The sequence below is a fragment of the Coturnix japonica genome, unplaced genomic scaffold (assembly GCF_054131305.1).
Source record: "Coturnix japonica strain WE unplaced genomic scaffold, WE-NBRP24 Scf131, whole genome shotgun sequence".
In the NCBI taxonomy this organism is placed as follows: Eukaryota; Metazoa; Chordata; class Aves; order Galliformes; family Phasianidae; genus Coturnix; species Coturnix japonica.
The window spans coordinates 55275-72907 of NW_028189034.1; the positions used below are offsets into that span (position 1 = coordinate 55275).

At 55.7% G+C, this 17633-nt stretch overlaps 1 protein-coding gene across 2 annotated transcripts in view; it reads right to left on the reverse strand.

The window, feature by feature from the left end:
• CACNA1F (calcium voltage-gated channel subunit alpha1 F) overlaps window positions 1-17633 on the reverse strand; it is an 80892-nt gene that overhangs the window by 12317 nt on the left and 50942 nt on the right. For both annotated transcript variants that reach the window (XM_085535566.1, XM_085535565.1), the window contains exons 17-30: window positions 14607-14691; window positions 14420-14474; window positions 13250-13313; window positions 13005-13140; window positions 11656-11785; window positions 9069-9128; window positions 8860-8966; window positions 7279-7366; window positions 6709-6816; window positions 6058-6110; window positions 5232-5378; window positions 4944-5145; window positions 2512-2670; window positions 52-162 (exon numbers count right to left, since the gene is read on the reverse strand). In XM_085535566.1, the coding sequence (XP_085391692.1) occupies window positions 52-162; window positions 2512-2670; window positions 4944-5145; window positions 5232-5378; window positions 6058-6110; window positions 6709-6816; window positions 7279-7366; window positions 8860-8966; window positions 9069-9128; window positions 11656-11785; window positions 13005-13140; window positions 13250-13313; window positions 14420-14474; window positions 14607-14691 (1505 nt within the window). The remainder of the gene's footprint in view (window positions 1-51; window positions 163-2511; window positions 2671-4943; window positions 5146-5231; window positions 5379-6057; window positions 6111-6708; window positions 6817-7278; window positions 7367-8859; window positions 8967-9068; window positions 9129-11655; window positions 11786-13004; window positions 13141-13249; window positions 13314-14419; window positions 14475-14606; window positions 14692-17633) is intronic.

Consider the following 17633-nt stretch of genomic DNA (forward strand, 5'->3'; position numbering starts at 1 on the left):
CCCCCCCCCCCCCCATCCTCATGTGTTCCCCCCACCCTCCCCGGGCCCTACCCGTGGTTTGAAGGCGATGATCTTCAGCACCATCTCCACAGTGAAGAGCCCAGTGAACACCATGTTCAGAAGGTCCATCACGTAGTTGAAGGGCTTGGATTGCTCGTAGTGCTGGGGGAGGGGGGTATTAATTGCCCCCCCGACCCCTTAATTGACCCCCCCTATGGGTGTTCTCATTGCCCACAGGGACCCAAATTTCCTCACCTTGTCTTTTACAGACACCCCAGTGCATCCTTCACCTCCCCCCAGGGCCCTTAAGTGCCCCTCAGGGATTTAAACTGCCCCCCAGTGGGGTTTTAATTGCCCCCCAGTTTCTCTAACTGCCCCTCTGCTGTCCCTTACTGACCCCCTGGGCCACCTCACTGCCCCCCACAGTCCCTAATTGCTTTGGTTATCATCCCTTACAGACCCCTTCCAGTGAGCCTTTAATTGCCCCAAGAGACCCCCCCTAGGTGTGTTCTAACTGCCCCCACCCAGTCCCTTATACACCCCTGTGATCCTTTAACTACCCCCATGTGTCCTAATTGCCCCTTTAGGGGTCCTAATAACCCCTTTTGTAGTCCTTACTGACCAGGACACTTAATAGCCCCCACCATCCCAAATCACCCCCCATACCATCCCTCACCAACCCCCATCAGTGACCTCCAATAGACCTCAAGGGCTGCTTTAATTGCCCCCCAGCTCCCTTATTTGCCCCCTCCTGGGTCTCTAATTACCCCCACACATCCCCTACCTGCACGGCCAGGGCGATGGTGTTGAGCAGGATGAGGATGAATGTGACCCTTTAACTACCCCCATGTGTCCTAATTGCCCCTTCAGGGGTCCTAACTGCCCCTTTAGGGGTCCTAATTGCCCCTTTAGGGGTCCTGACAACCCGTTTTGTGGTCCTCACTGACCACCCCAACCCAACAGGACATTTAATAGCCCCCACCATCCCAAATCACCCCCCATACCATCCCTTACCAACCCCATCAGTGACCTCCAAGAGACCCCAAGGGCTGCTTTAATTGCCCCCCAGCTCCCTTATTTGCCCCCTCCTGGGTCTCTAATTACCCCAACACATCCCCTACCTGCACGGCCAGGACGATGGTGTTGAGCAGGATGAGGATTAATGTGACCCTTTAACTACCCCCATGTGTCCTAATTGCCCCTTCAGGGGTCCTAACTGCCCCTTTAGGGGTCCTAATTGCTCCTTTAGGGGTCCTGACAACCCGTTTTGTGGTCCTCACTAACCACCCCAACCCAACAGGACATTTAATAGCCCCCACCATCTCAAATCACCCCCCATACCATCCCATACCAACCCCCTCACTGACCCTTTAAACACCCTTAGTGTCTCCAATAGACCCCAAGGGCTGCTTTAATTGCCCCCCAGCTCCCTTATTTGCCCCCTCCTGGGTCTCTAATTACCCCCACACATCCCCTACCTGCACGGCCAGGGCGATGGTGTTGAGCAGGATGAGGATGAATGTGACCCTTTAACTACCCCCATGCATCCTAACTGCCCCTTTAGGGGTCCTAACTGGCTCTTCAGGGGTCCTAACTGCCCCTTTAGGGGTCCTAATAACCCCTTTTATGGTCCTCACTGACCACCCCACCCCAACAGGACATTTAATAGCCCCCACCATCTCAAATCACCCCCCATACCATCCCTTACCAAGCCCCATCAGTGACCTCCAATAGACCCCAAGTGCTGCTTTAATTGCCCCCCAGCTCCCATATTTGCCCCCTCCTGGGTCTCTAATTACCCCAACACATCCCCTACCTGCACGGCCAGGGCGATGGTGTTGAGCAGGATGAGGATGAATGTGACCCTTTAACTACCCCCATGTGTCCTAATTGCCCCTTTAGGGGTCCTAACTGCCCCTTCAGGGGTCCTAACTGCCCCTTTAGGGGTCCTAATAACCCCTTTAGGGGTCCTGACAACCCCTTTTGTGGTCCTCACTGACCACCCCAACCCAACAGGACATTTAATAGCCCCCACCATCCCAAATCACCCCCCATACCATCCCATACCAACCCCCTCACTGACCCTTTAAACACCCTTAGTGTCTCCAATAGACCCCAAGGGCTGCTTTAATTGCCCCCCAGCTCCCTTATTTGCCCCCTCCTGGGTCTCTAATTACCCCCACACATCCCCTACCTGCACGGCCAGGGCGATGGTGTTGAGCAGGATGAGGATGAATGTGACCCTTTAACTACCCCCATGTGTCCTAATTGCCCCTTCAGGGGTCCTAACTGCCCCTTTAGGGGTCCTGACAACCCCTTTTGTGGTCCTCACTGACCACCCCACCCCAACAGGACATTTAATAGCCCCCACCATCCCAAATCACCCCCCATACCATCCCTTACCAACCCCCATCAGTGACCTCCAATAGACCCCAAGGGCTGCTTTAATTGCCCCCCAGCTCCCTTATTTGCCCCCTCCTGGGTCTCTAATTACCCCAACACATCCCCTACCTGCACGGCCAGGGCGATGGTGTTGAGCAGGATGAGGACGAACATGATGTACTCGAAGGCAGTGGAGTTGACCATGGCCCAAACCCGGTACTGGGTCCGGTTCTTGGGGATGTAACGTCGCAGGGGCTGGGCTTTCAATGCGTATTCGACGCACTGACGCTGTATTACAATAAAATGGGGGATAATGGGACGGAGAAGAACTAAAATGAAGTGACACCAAGATGGCTGACAGTGGGACTTAAGAACACCAAGATGGCTGACATGGGACTTACGAACACCAAGATGGCTGACATGGGGCTGAGGAACACCAAGATGGCTGATATGGGACTGGGGAACACGAAGATGGCTGACATGGGACTGAGGAACACCAAGGTAAGGTGACACCAAGATGGCTGACATGGGACTTAAGAACACCAAGATGGCTGACATGGGACTGAGGAACACCAAGGTAAGGTGACACCAAGATGGCTGACATTAGGACTGAGGAACACCAAGATGGCTGACATGGGACTGAGGAACACCAAGATGGCTGACATGGGACTGAGGAACACCAAGGTGAGGTGACACCAAGATGGCTGACATGGGACTTAACACCAAGATGGCTGACAGTGGGACTGAGCAACACCAAGGTGAGGTGACACCAAGATGGCTGACATGGGACTGATTAACACCAAGATGGCTGACATGGGACAGGGGAACACCAAGATGGCTGACATGGGACTGAGGAACACCAAGATGGCTGACATGGGACTGGGGAACACCAAGATGGCTGACATTAGGACTGATTAACACCAAGATGGCTGACATTAGGGCTGATTAACACCAAGATGGCTGACATGGGACTGAGGAACACCAAGATGGCTGACATGGGACTGAGGAACACCAAGATGGCTGACATTAGGGCTGATTAACACCAAGATGGCTGACATTAGGGCTGATTAACACCAAGATGGCTGACATTAGGCCTGATTAACACCAATATGGCTGACATGGGACTGATTAACACCAAGATGGCTGACATTAGGGCTGATTAACACCAATATGGCTGATATTAGGGCTGATTAACACCAATATGGCTGACATTAGGGCTGATTAACACCAATATGGCTGACATTAGGCCTTATTAACACCAAAATGGCTGACATTAGGCCTGATTAACACCAAGATGGCTGACATTAGGCCTCATTAACACCAAGATGGCTGACATTAGGCCTCATTAACACCAAGATGGCTGACATTAGGACTTATTAACACCAAAATGGCTGATATTAGGCCTTATTAACACCGAAATGGCTGACATTAGACCTCATTAACACCAAGATGGCTGACATTAGGCCTCATTAACACCAAGATGGCTGATATTAGGCCTCATTAACACCAAAATGGCTGACATTAGGCCTCATTAACACCAAAATGGCTGATATTAGGCCTCATTAACACCAAAATGGCTGACATTAGGCCTCATTAACACCAAAATGGCTGATATTAGGCCTTATTAACACCAAGATGGCTGACATTAGGACTGATTAACACCAAGATGGCTGATATTAGGCCTCATTAACACCAAGATGGCTGACATTAGGACTGATTAACACCAAGATGGCTGACATTAGGCCTCATTAACACCAAGATGGCTGACATTAGGCCTCATTAACACCAAAATGGCTGACATTAGGACTGATTAACACCAAGATGGCTGACATTAGGCCTGATTAACACCAAAATGGCTGACTTTAGGCCTCATTAACACCAAAATGGCTGACATTAGGCCTCATTAACACCAAGATGGCTGACATTAGGGCTGATTAACACCAAAATGGCTGACATTAGGCCTGATTAACACCAAAATGGCTGACATTAGGCCTCATTAACACCAAAATGGCTGATATTAGGCCTTATTAACACCAAGATGGCTGACATTAGGCCTCATTAACACCAAAATGGCTGATATTAGGCCTTATTAACACCAAGATGGCTGACATTAGGCCTCATTAACACCAAGATGGCTGACATTAGGCCTCATTAACACCAAAATGGCTGATATTAGGCCTTATTAACACCAAGATGGCTGACATTAGGCCTCATTAACACCAAGATGGCTGATATTAGGCCTCATTAACACCAAAATGGCTGATATTAGGCCTCATTAACACCAAAATGGCTGACATTAGGCCTCATTAACACCAAGATGGCTGACATTAGGGCTGATTAACACCAAGATGGCTGACATTAGGGCTGATTAACACCAAAATGGCTGACATTAGGGCTGATTAACACCAAAATGGCTGACATTAGGCCTCATTAACACCAAGATGGCTGACATTAGGACTGATTAACACCAATATGTCCGACATTAGGCCTCATTAACACCAAGATGGCTGACATTAGGCCTCATTAACACCAAGATGGCTGCCATTGGCCTTGCTTTTCACCTGGTTCTTGTCCAGCTCGCAGTTGCGGTACTCGCTCTCGCCCTGAGCACGGAATGTGATGATGACGAAGCCGACGAAGATGTTCATCATGAAGAAGGCGATGACGATGATGTAGACGATGAAGAAGATGGAGATCTCCACGCGGTAGTTGTAGATGGGGCCTTGGTTCTCCGCGTTGGCGTCGATAGCTTTATACAGCAGCCTGATGGGGCAACCATGAGGGCTCATAGACCCCAATGGTGGGGAGGGGGTTTATTATGGGTGGGGGTCTCCATGGTGGGGACTCACGCCGGCCACCCCTCGAAGGTGGAGACGGTGAAGAGCGCCATCATGCCGGCCAGCACGTTGTCGAAGTTGAAGTCGCTGTTGTGCCACAGGCGCTCGCGGACCGAAGGGTGGGAGACGTCCCCGTCCTTGTAGACGAGGAAGGTGCCCCTATAGGGGGGGAAAGGGGGGCGTCAATGGGGGTGGGACAGTGTGGGGATGGGGGTAGTGTGGGGCTGGGGGCTTCAGGGGGGTGGGGTGGGGACAATGTGGGGATGGGGTCTTCAAAGGGGGAGGGTGGGGATAATGTGGGGCTGGGGGCTTCAGAGTTGGGAGGGCAATGTGGGGATGGGGGTGCCAGGGGGGTGTGGACAGTGTGGGGCTGGGGGCTCCAAAGGGGTGGGGACAGTATGGGTATAGTGTGGGGATAGGGGTAGTGTGGGGCTGGGGGCTTCAGAGGGGGAGGATGGGGTCAATGCGGGGCTGGGGGCTCCAGAGGGGTGGGGATAGTGTGGGGCTGGGGGCTTCAGAAGGGTGGGGTGGGGACAATGTAGGGATGGGGGCTTCAGAGGGGTGGGGACAATGTGGGGCTGGGGGCTTCAGAGGGGGAGTGTGGGGGCAATGTGGGGAAGGGGGCTCCAAAGGGGTGGGGATGGTGTGGGATGGGGGCTTCAGAGGGATGGGGTGGGGACAATGTGGGGCTGGGGGCTTCAAAGGGGGAGTGTGGGGACAATGTGGGTCTGGGGGCTTCAGGGGGGTGGGGATAGTGTGGGGCTGGGGGCTTCAGAGGGGTGGGGTGGGTACAATGTGGGTCTGGGGGCTTCACACTCACACTGAGCCCCCCACTCACTTGCACTCCCCAGGCGTGTGCTTGGCTTCATCGGTGCAGCTGTAGAACTTGCCCTGCACAGAACAGCAGTTACAGGTGGGGATGGGAAGGGGGGGCTGGAACCCAGCTGGGGGTCTCGGGGGGGGTCTCAGCCCCTTAGTGGGTGTTCAGGGGGGTCCCCAGCCCCTTAGTGGGTGGGTCAGGGGGGGGTCCCAGCCCCTTGGGGGGGGGGCAGAGGGGGGTCCCAGCCACTTGAATGGAGGGGTCAGGGTGGGTCCCAGCCCCTTGGGGGGGTCCCAGCCCCTTAGTGGGGGGTCAGGGGGTCCCAGCCCCTTAGTGGGGGGATTAGGGGGGGTCCCAGCCCCTTGGGGGGGTCCCAGCCCCTTAGTGGGTGGGTAAGGGGGGGTCCCAGACCCTTGGGGGGTGGTCCCAGACCCTTAGTGGGGGGGGACAGGGGGTCCCAGCCCCTTAGTGGGGGTCCCATCCCCTTAGTGGGGGGATCAGGGGGATCCCAGCCCATTAGTGGGTGGGTCAGGGTGGGTCCCAGACCCTTGGGGGGTGGTCCCAGCCCCTTAGTAGGGGGGTCAGGGTGTTCCAGCACCTTGGGGGGGGTCCCATCCCCTTAGTGGGGGAGTTTCAGGGGGGTCTCAGCCCCTTGGGGGGGGGTCCCACCTTGAAGAGCTGCACCCCGATGCAGGCGAACATGAACTGCAGCAGCGTGGTGACGATCATGATGTTCCCGATGGTTCGAATGGCCACAAAGACGCACTGCACCACGTGCTGGGGGGCAGCGGGGGGGGGGGGGGACAGGGGGACCTCCCAGTATATCCCAGTACATCCCAGTGCCCCCCGAGTGCCCCCCCAGTCTCTCCCAGTCTCTCCCAATGCCCCCCCAGTCTCTCCCAGTGCCCCCCCAGTCTCTCCCAGTCTCTCCCAATGCCCCCCCATTGCCCCCCCAGTCTCTCCCAGTCTCTCCCAGTCTCTCCCAGTCCCCCCCAGTCTCTCCCAGTGCCCCCCCAATATCACCCATTGCCCCCCCAGTCTCTCTCAGTCCCTCCCAGTCTTTCCCAGTGCCTCCCAGTATCACTCATTGCCCCCCCAGTCTCTCCCAGTGCCCCCAAGTATCTCCCAGTGCCCCCCCAGTCTCTCCCAGTGCCCCCCCAGTCCCTCCCAGTCCCCCCCAGTATCTCCCAGTCCCTCCCAGTATCTCCCAGTGCCCCCCATTCCCCCCCAGTCTCCCACCTTGAGCCCCTTCGCCCTGTTAATGGCTCTCAGGGGTCTCAGGACACGAAGGACCCGGAGGATCTTCACCACCGAGATGGCGCTGGAGCTGTTGGGGGGGGACACCAGTACAACCAGTTGGATCCCAGTTAGATCCCAGTTAGATCCCAGTTAGATCCCAGTCAGATCCCAGATAGATCCCAGTCAGATCCCAGTTAGATCCCAGATAGATCCCAGATAGATCCCAGTTAGATTCCAGTTAGATCCCAGTCAGATCCCAGATAGATCCCAGTCAGATCCCAGTTAGATCCCAGATAGATCCCAGATAGATCCCAGTTAGATTCCAGTTAGATCCCAGTCAGATCCCAGATAGATCCCAGTCAGATCCCAGTTAGATCCCAGTTAGATCCCAGATAGATCCCAGTCAGATCCCAGTTAGATCCCAGTTAGATCCCAGTCAGATCCCAGTTAGATCCCAGATAGATCCCAGTCAGATCCCAGTTAGATCCCAGTTAGATCCCAGATAGATCCCAGTTAGATCCCAGATAGATCCCAGTCAGATCCCAGTTAGATCCCAGATAGATCCCAGTTAGATCCCAGTTAGATCCCAGATAGATCCCAGATAGATCCCAGTCAGATCCCAGTTAGATCCCAGATAGATCCCAGTTAGATCCCAGTCAGATCCCAGTCAGATCCCAGTTAGATCCCAGTTAGATCCCAGTCAGATCCCAGATAGATCCCAGTTAGATCCCAGATAGATCCCAGTCAAATCCCAGATAGATCCCAGTCAGATCCCAGTCAGATCCCAGATAGATCCCAGATAGATCCCAGTTAGATCCCAGTCAGATCCCAGTCAGATCCCAGATAGATCCCAGTCAGATCCCAGTCAGATCCCAGATAGATCCCAGTTACATCCCAGTTAGATCCCAGATAGATCCCAGTCAGATCCCAGTCAGATCCCAGATAGATCCCAGTTAGATCCCAGTTACCCCTAGTATCATTCCCAGTGTCCCTAATGACTCCCTGTACCACTAAACCCCATTCCCAGTGTCCCCATTGCCCCCCATAGCCCCCCATTGCCCTCCAGTGCCTCCCATTGCCCCCCATTACCTCCCATTACCCCCCATTGCCCCCCATTGCCCCCCAGTGCCTCCCATTGCCCCCCATTTCCCCCCACTGCCCCCCATTGCCCCCCACTGCCCCTCATTGCCCCCCATTGCCTCCCATTGCCCCCCATTTCCTCCCATTGCCCCCCATTGCCCCCCAGTGCCTCCCATTGCCCCCCATTGCCCCCCATTACCCCCCATTTCCCCCCACTGCCCCTCATTGCCCCCCATTGCCCCCCATTTCCCCCCATTGCCCCCATTCCCCCCCATTACCCCCTATTCCCCCCCATTCACCCCCATTACCTCCCATTCCCCCCCATTCCCCCCCATTGCCCTCCATTCCCCCCCATTGTCCCCCATTGCTCCCCATTACCCCCCATTGCCTCCCATTGCCCCCCATTGCCTCCCATTGCCCCCCATTGCCCCCACTGCCCCTCATTGCCCCCCATTGCCCCCCATTGCCCCCCATTGCCCCCCATTGCCCCCCATTTCTCACTGGATCCCAAAGGAGACGAGGGAGACCCCAACCACCAGCAGGTCCAATAGGTTGAACCAGTTGCGGCAGAAGGATCCTTTGTGCAGGAAGGCCCCGAACGCCGTCATCTGGGGGGGGGGGGATCCCATAAGAACCAGCACTGCAGACCCCCCCCCAATTTAATAACAACCCCCCCCATTTTAAAGGGTCCCTCAACACCCCCCTGGTACCTTGAGCAGGATCTCCACGGTGAAGATGGAGGTGAAGGCATAGTCAAAATAACCCAGGATCTAAATGGGGATGGGGGCAGAGAAAGGGGGTGAATGGGGTGACCCCCCCCAACAAGGACCCCTCCCCAGCCCCATAACATACCCCAACCCCCCAAGACCCCAAACACCCCCTAAATAACCCCTCAACCCCCCGTAAAACCCCCCATTGGAGCATATGGGTCCCATATGGGGTTGGGGTGAGGGGGCTCCCCCATTCCTTCCCATTTCCCCACTCCCCCACCCCAAACAAGGACCCTCCCCTAACAATCCCCAACTCATAAGGACCCCAAACACCCCCTAAATGACCCCTCAAAACCCCTAAAACCCCCCATTGGAGCATATGGGTCCCATATGGGGTTGGGGTGAGGGATCTCCCCCATTCCTTCCCATTTCCCCCCCCCCCACCCCAAACAAGGACCCCTCCCCAACCCCATAACACCCCTTAACACCCCAAGACCCCAAACACCCCCTAAAAAACCCATCAACCCCCCCTATAACCTCCCATTGGAGCACATGGGTCCCATATGGGATTGGGGTGAGGGGGCTCCCCCATTCCTTCACATTTCCCCCCCACCCCAAACAAAGACCCCTCCCCAACCCCCTAAGACCCCCTAACAATCCCCAACCCCTGAGGACCCCCCAAAAACCCCCTAAATAACCCCTCAAAATCCCCTATAACCCCCCATTGGAGCACATGGGTCCCATATGGGGTTGGGATGAGGGATCTCCCCCATTCCTTCCCATTTCCCACCCCCCACCCCCCAAACAAGGACCCCTCCCCAACCCCATAACACCCCTTAACACCCCAAGACCCCAAACACCCCCTAAATAACCCCTCAACCCCCCCTAAAATCCCCCATTGGAGCATATGGGTCCCATATGGAGTTGGGGTGATGGAGCTCCCCCATTCCTTCCCATTTCCCCACTCCCCCACCCCAAACAAGGACCCCTCCCCAACCCCCTAAGACCGCCTAACAACTCCCAACCCATAAGGACCCCAAACACCCCCTAAATGACCCCTCAAAACCCCAAAAACCCCCACATTGGAGCATATGGGTCCTATATGGGGTTGGGTTGAGGGATCTCTCCCATTCCTTCCCATTTCCCCCCCCCTGTTCCCTTCCCGACCCCAACACCCCCCACCCCAAACAAGGACCCCTCCCCAACCCCATAACATACCCCAACCCCCCAAGACCCCAAACACCCCCTAAATAACCCCTCAACCCCCCGTAAAACCCCCCATTGGAGCATATGGGTCCCATATGGGGTTGGGGTGAGGGATCTCCCCCATTCCTTCCCATTTGCCCCCCCCCACCCCAAACAAGGACCCCTCCCCAACCCCATAACACCCCCCAACCCCTTAGGACCCCAAAAATCCTCTAAATGACCCCTCAACCCCCTAAATAACCCCCCATTGGAGCATATGGGTCCCATATGGGGTTGGGGTGATGGAGCTCCCCCATTCCTTCCCATTTCCCCCCCACCCCAAACAAGGACCCCTCCCCAACCCCCTAAGACCCATTAACACCCCCCAACCCCTTAGGACCCCCAAACACCCCCTAAATGACCCCTCAACCCCCCCTATAACCCCCCATTGGAGCGTATGGGTCCCATATGGGGTTGGGATGAGGAAGCTTCCCCCATTCCTTCCCATTTCACCCCCCTGTTCCCTTCCCGACCCCAACACCCCCCAACCCAAACAAGGACCCCTCCCCAACCCCATAACACCCCTTAACACCCCAAGACCCCAAACACCCCCTAAATGACCCCTCAAAACCCCAAAACCCCCCATTGGAGCACATGGGTCCCATATGGGGTTGGGGTGAGGGAGCTCCCCCATTCCTTCCCATTTCCCCACTCCCCCACCCCAAACAAGGACCCCTCCCCAACCCCATAACACCCCTTAACACCCCAAGACCCCAAACACCCCCTAAATAACCCCTCAACCCCCCCCCAAAGCCCCCCATTGGAGCATATGGGTCCCATATGGGGTTGGGGTGAGGGGGCTCCCCCATTCCTTCCCATTTGCCCCCCCCCCACCCCAAACAAGGACCCCTCCCCAACCCCATAACACCCCCTAACACCCCCCAACCCCTTAGGACCCCCAAACATCCCCTAAATGACCCCTCAAAAGCCCAAAACCCCCCATTGGAGCACATGGGTCGCATATGGGGTTGGGGTGATGGAGCTCCCCCATTCCTTCCCATTTTTTCCCCATTCCTTCCCATTTTTTCCCCATTCCTTCCCATTTTCCCTCCATTCCTTCCCAATTTTCCCCATTCCTTCCCATTATTCCCCCATTCCTTCCCATTTTCCCCCCATTCCTTCCCAATTTTCCCCATTCTTTCTCATTTTTCCCCCATTCCTTCCCATTTTTCTCCCAATTTTCCCCATTCCTGCTCATTTTCCCCCCTATTCCTTCCCATTTTCCCCCATTCCTTCCCTATTTTCCTCCATTCCTTCCCATTTCTTCCCCATTCCTTCCCATTTCCCCCCATTCCCATTCCCAGTTTATCCCAGTTTATCCCAGTTTATCCCATTATCCCACATGGTTCCGGGGTGAGTGGGCTCGCACTGGATCCTCGGCTGCCAACGAGACGCTGCTGAGGATGATGAAGACGAGGATGAGGTTGGTGAAGATGTGATGGTGGATCAGAGCGTGGCACCGAACCCGCAGCCTGGAAGAGGCAATGGGGGGCAATGGGGTCAATGGGGGTCAATGGGGGACATGGGGGTTAATGGGACGCAATGGGGTCACTGGGACGCAATGGGGGACAATGGGGGGCAATGGGGGTCAATGGGAGGCAATGGGGGGCAATGGGGGGTAATGGGGGGTAATGGGAGGCAATGGAGGGTAATGGGGGTCAATGGGAGGCAATGGGGGGCAATGGGGGGCAATGGGGGGTAATGGGGGGCAATGGGAGGCAATGGGGGGTAATGGGGGGTAATGGGGGGTAATGGGAGGAAATGGGGGGTAATGGGGGCAATGGGGGCAATGGGCGGCAATGGGAGGCACTGGGGGGCAATGGGGGGCTCCCATTTCTCCCAGTTCAGCCCCCCCCCTCCCATTGCTCCCATTACCCCCCCCATTCCCTCCCAGTACCCCCCATACCCCCCAGTACCCCCAGTGCCCCATTGCCCCCCATTGCCTCCCATTGCCCCCCATTGCCCCCCATTGCCCCCCAGTGCCTTCCATTGCCCCCCATTACCCCTCATTACCTCCCATTTTCCCCCATTGCGTCCCATTAACCCCCATGTCCCCCATTGACCCCCATTGCCTCCCATTGCCCCCCATTGCCCCCCAGTGCCCCCAAGTGCCCCCTATTGCCCTCCATTACCCTCCATTGCCCCCATTGCCCCCATTTCGTCCCATTGCCCCCATTTCGTCCCATTGCCCCCCATTGCCCCCCATTGCCCTGCATTGCCCCCCATTGCCTCCCATTGCCCTCCATTACCCCCCATTACCCCCCATTGCCCCCCATTTCGTCCCAGTGCCCCCCAGTGCCCCTATTACCCTCCATTGCCCCCAGTGCCCCCCTGTGCCTCCCATTGCCTCCAATTGCCCCCCATTGCCCCCCATTACCCCCCATTGCTTCCCATTACCTCCCATTGCCCCCCATAGCCCCCCATTACCCCCCATAGCCCCCCATTACCTCCCATTGCCCCCCATTACCCCCCATTGCCTCCCATTACCCCCCATTGCCCCCCATTACCTCCCATTGCCCCCCATCACCCCCCATTGCCTCCCATTGCCCCCTATTCCCCCCCATTGCCCCCCATTACCCCCCATTACCCCCCATAGCTCCCCATTGCCCCCCAGTGCCCCCATTACCCCCCATAGACCCCATTTCACCCCATTCCCTCTCAGTCCCCCCCCCATTCCCCCCCATTCCTCACGGGTTGGTGCTGCCCAGCAGGAAGAAGGCGCTGCCCTCAGGTATCGGGGCCACTTTGTTCTTGGGGGGCTCTTCCAGGTTCTCCAACCTCTGCCCCCCCCCCAGGCTGTCCCGCTCCCCCCCGGCCCCTTCGTCACCTATGGGGACCCATTAAATTGGGGGGGGTCCTCCTTCTACCCCCAGACGGGGGGGGGGGTCCTTCTGCCCCCCCATCCCTCCCCCCATTGATACCAATGTGGGACTGACCTTCCTCACTGCCCTCCTCATCCTCTTCTTCTTCCTCCTCCTCCTCCTGCTGCTCCCCTTCGACCTGGAGTGTGCAAGGGCCATATACACACATGTAGGGTCAAACAAGGGCCATATACACGTATAGGACTGCACGAGGGCCATATACACACGTATAGGGTCAAACAAGGGCCATATACACACATGTAGGGTTACACAAGGGCCATATACACACATATAGGGTCAAACAAGGGCCATATACACACATGTAGGGTTACACAAGGGCCATATACACACATATAGGGTCAAACAAGGGCCATATACACACATGTAGGGTTACACAAGGGCCATATACACACATATAGGGTCAAACAAGGGCCATATACACGTATAGGGTCACACGAGGGCCATATACACACATGTAGGGTTACACGAGGGCCATATACACGTATAGGGTCACACAAGGGCCATATACAGGTATAGGGTCACACAAGGGCCATATACACACATGTAGGGTCACACAAGGGCCATATACACACGTGTAGGGTTACACGAGGGCCATATACACACATGTGGGGTTACCCGAGGGCCATATACACACGTGTAGGGTTACACAAGGGCCATATACACACATGTAGGGTTACACGAGGGCCATATACACACATGTAGGGTTACACGAGGGCCATATACACACATGTAGGGTTACTCAAGGGCCATATACACACATGTAGGGTTACACAAGGGCCGTATACACACGTGTAGGGGTACACGAGGGCCATATACACACGTGTAGGGGTACACAAGGGCCATATACACACGTGTAGGGTTACACGAGGGCCATATACACACGTGTAGGGGTACACAAGGGCCATATACACACGTGTAGGGGTACACAAGGGCCATATACACACGTGTAGGGTTACACGAGGGCCATATACACACGTGTAGGGGTACACAAGGGCCATATACACACATGTAGGGTTACACAATGGCCATATACACACATGTAGGGTTACACAAGGGCCATATACCCACATTTAGGGTCACACGAGGGCCATATACGCATGTGTAGGGTTACACAAGGGCTATATACACACATATAGGGTTACACAAGGGCCATATACACACATATAGGGTTACACAAGGGCCATATACACACATATCGAGCCGTGCACACCCACTCACACTCACCTTCACGCTCACATCCTGGTTCCCTGCATTGGCCTCCACCTCCCCGGCCTTGTCCCTAAGGGTGGGTGGGGGGATAAATTGGGGGGGGGGTCTCACAAAGGACACATGTGCCCCCTCCCCCCGAGTTTGGGGGCCCCCCCCGGGTTTGGGGACCCCCCCCTGGGTTTGGGGACACCCCCCCTCTCACTTTTTGCCCTCCGCCCCCGAGTTGATGTTATCTCCATCCGCCAGGTTGTCCACCGCGATGGCCAGGAAGACGTTGAGGAGGATATCTGTGGGGTGGAAGGGGTTAAATGGGGCTCACAGTGCCCCCCAGTATCACCGAGTGCCCCCCAGTATCCCCCATTGCCTCCCAGTATCCCCCATTACCTCCCAGTATCCCCCATTAACCCCCAGTACCCCCTATTGCCTCCCAGTATCCCCCATTACCTCCCAGTATCCCCCAGTATCCACCATTAACCCCCAGTCTCCTCCCATTGCCCCCATTGCCCCCATTGCCCCCATTGATCCCATTGATCCCATTGCCCCCATTGCCCACATTGCTCCCATTGATCCCATTGACCCCATTGATCCCATTGCCCCCATTGCCCCCATTGATCCCATTGATCCCATTGCCCCCATTGCCCACATTGCTCCCATTGATCCCATTGATCCCATTGATCCCATTGCCCCCATTGTCCCCATTGATCCCATTGATCCCATTGCCCCCATTGATCCCATTGCCCCCATTGCCCCCATTGATCCCATTGATCCCATTGATCCCATTGCCCCCATTGCCCCCATTGCCCCCATTGATCCCATTGCCCCCATTGATCCCATTGATCCCATTGATCCCATTGCCCCCATTGCCCCCATTGATCCCATTGATCCCATTGCCCCCATTGCCCCCATTGCCCCCACTGATCCCATTGCCCCCATTGATCCCATTGCCCCCATTGCCCCCATTGATCCCATTGCCCCCATTGCCCCCACTGATCCCATTGCCCCCATTGATCCCATTGCTCCCATTGATCCCATTAATCCCATTGCCCCCATTGATCCCATTGCCCCCATTGATCCCATTGCTCCCATTGATCCCATTAATCCCATTGCCCCCATTGATCCCATTGCCCCCACTGATCCCATTGATCCCATTGATCCCATTGCCCCCATTGACCCTATTGATCCCATTGCCCCCATTGATCCCATTGATCCCATTGACCCCATTGATCCCATTGCCCCCATTGATCCCATTGATCCCATTGATCCCATTGATCCCATTGCCCCCATTGATCCCATTGATCCCATTGATCCCATTAATCCCATTGCCCCCATTGATCCCATTGCCCCCATTGATCCCATTGATCCCATTGACCCCATTGATCCCATTGCCCCCATTGCCCCCATTGATCCCATTGCCCCCATTGCCCCCATTGCCCCCATTGATCCCATTGCCCCCATTGCCCCCATTGATCCCATTGCCCCCATTGATCCCATTGATCCCATTGCCCCCATTGCCCCCATTGCCCCCACTGATCCCATTGCCCCCATTGATCCCATTGCCCCCATTGCCCCCATTGATCCCATTGCCCCCATTGCCCCCATTGATCCCATTGCCCCCATTGATCCCATTGATCCCATTGATCCCATTGATCCCATTGCCCCCATTGATCCCATTGATCCCCTTGATCCCATTAATCCCATTGCCCCCATTGATCCCATTGCCCACATTGCCCCCATTGCCCCCATTGCCCCCATTGATCCCATTGCCCACATTGCCCCCATTGATCCCATTGACCCCATTGATCCCATTGCCCCCATTGCCCCCATTGATCCCATTGCCCCCACTGATCCCATTGATCCCATTGATCCCATTGATCCCATTGCCCCCATTGATCCCATTGCTCCCATTGATCCCATTAATCCCATTGCCCCCATTGATCCCATTGCCCCCATTGATCCCATTGCCCCCATTGCCCCCATTGATCCCATTGCCCCCACTGATCCCATTGATCCCATTGATCCCATTGCCCCCATTGATCCCATTGATCCCATTGATCCCATTGATCCCATTAATCCCATTGCCCCCATTGATCCCATTGCCCCCATTGATCCCATTGCCCCCATTGATCCCATTGCTCCCATTGCCCCCATTGCCCCCATTGATCCCATTGCCCCCATTGATCCCATTGCCCCCATTGCCCCCATTGATCCCATTGCCCCCACTGATCCCATTGATCCCATTGATCCCATTGATCCCATTGCCCCCATTGATCCCATTGCCCCCATTGATCCCATTGATCCCATTGCCCCCATTGCCCCCACTGATCCCATTGATCCCATTGCCCCCATTGATCCCATTGCCCCCATTGCCCCCATTGATCCCATTGATCCCATTGCCCCCATTGATCCCATTGCCCCCATTGATCCCATTGATCCCATTGCCCCCATTGATCCCATTGCCCCCATTGCCCCCATTGATCCCATTGATCCCATTGATCCCATTGCCCCCATTGATCCCATTGCCCCCATTGATCCCATTGATCCCATTGCCCCCATTGATCCCATTGATCCCATTGACCCCATTGATCCCATTGCCCCCATTGCTCCCATTGCTCCCATTGATCCCATTGATCCCATTGATCCCATTGCCCCCATTGCCCCATTGATCCCATTGCCCCCATTGATCCCATTGCCCCCATTGCTCCCATTGATCCCATTGATCCCATTGCCCCCATTGATCCCATTGCCCCCATTGATCCCATTGATCCCATTGATCCCATTGCCCCCACTGATCCCATTGTCCCCATTGATCCCATTGATCCCATTGACCCCATTGATCCCATTGCCCCCATTGCCCCCATTGATCCCATTGCCCCCATTGCCCCCATTGCCCCCATTGATCCCATTGCCCCCATTGCCCCCATTGCCCCCATTGATCCCATTGCCCCCATTGCCCCCATTGCCCCCATTGCCTCCCAGTAACCCCATTGACCCCATTGATCCGATTGCCCTTGTTGCTCCTATTGCCCCCATTGCCCCCATTGATCCCATTGATCCCATTGCCCCCATTGATCCCATTGATCCCATTGATCCCATTGATCCCATTGATCCCATTGCCCCCATTGCCCCCATTGATCCCATTGATCCCATTGCCCCCATTGCCCCCATTGATCCCATTGCCCCCTTTGATCCCATTGATCCCATTGTCCCCATTGATCCCATTGCCCCCATT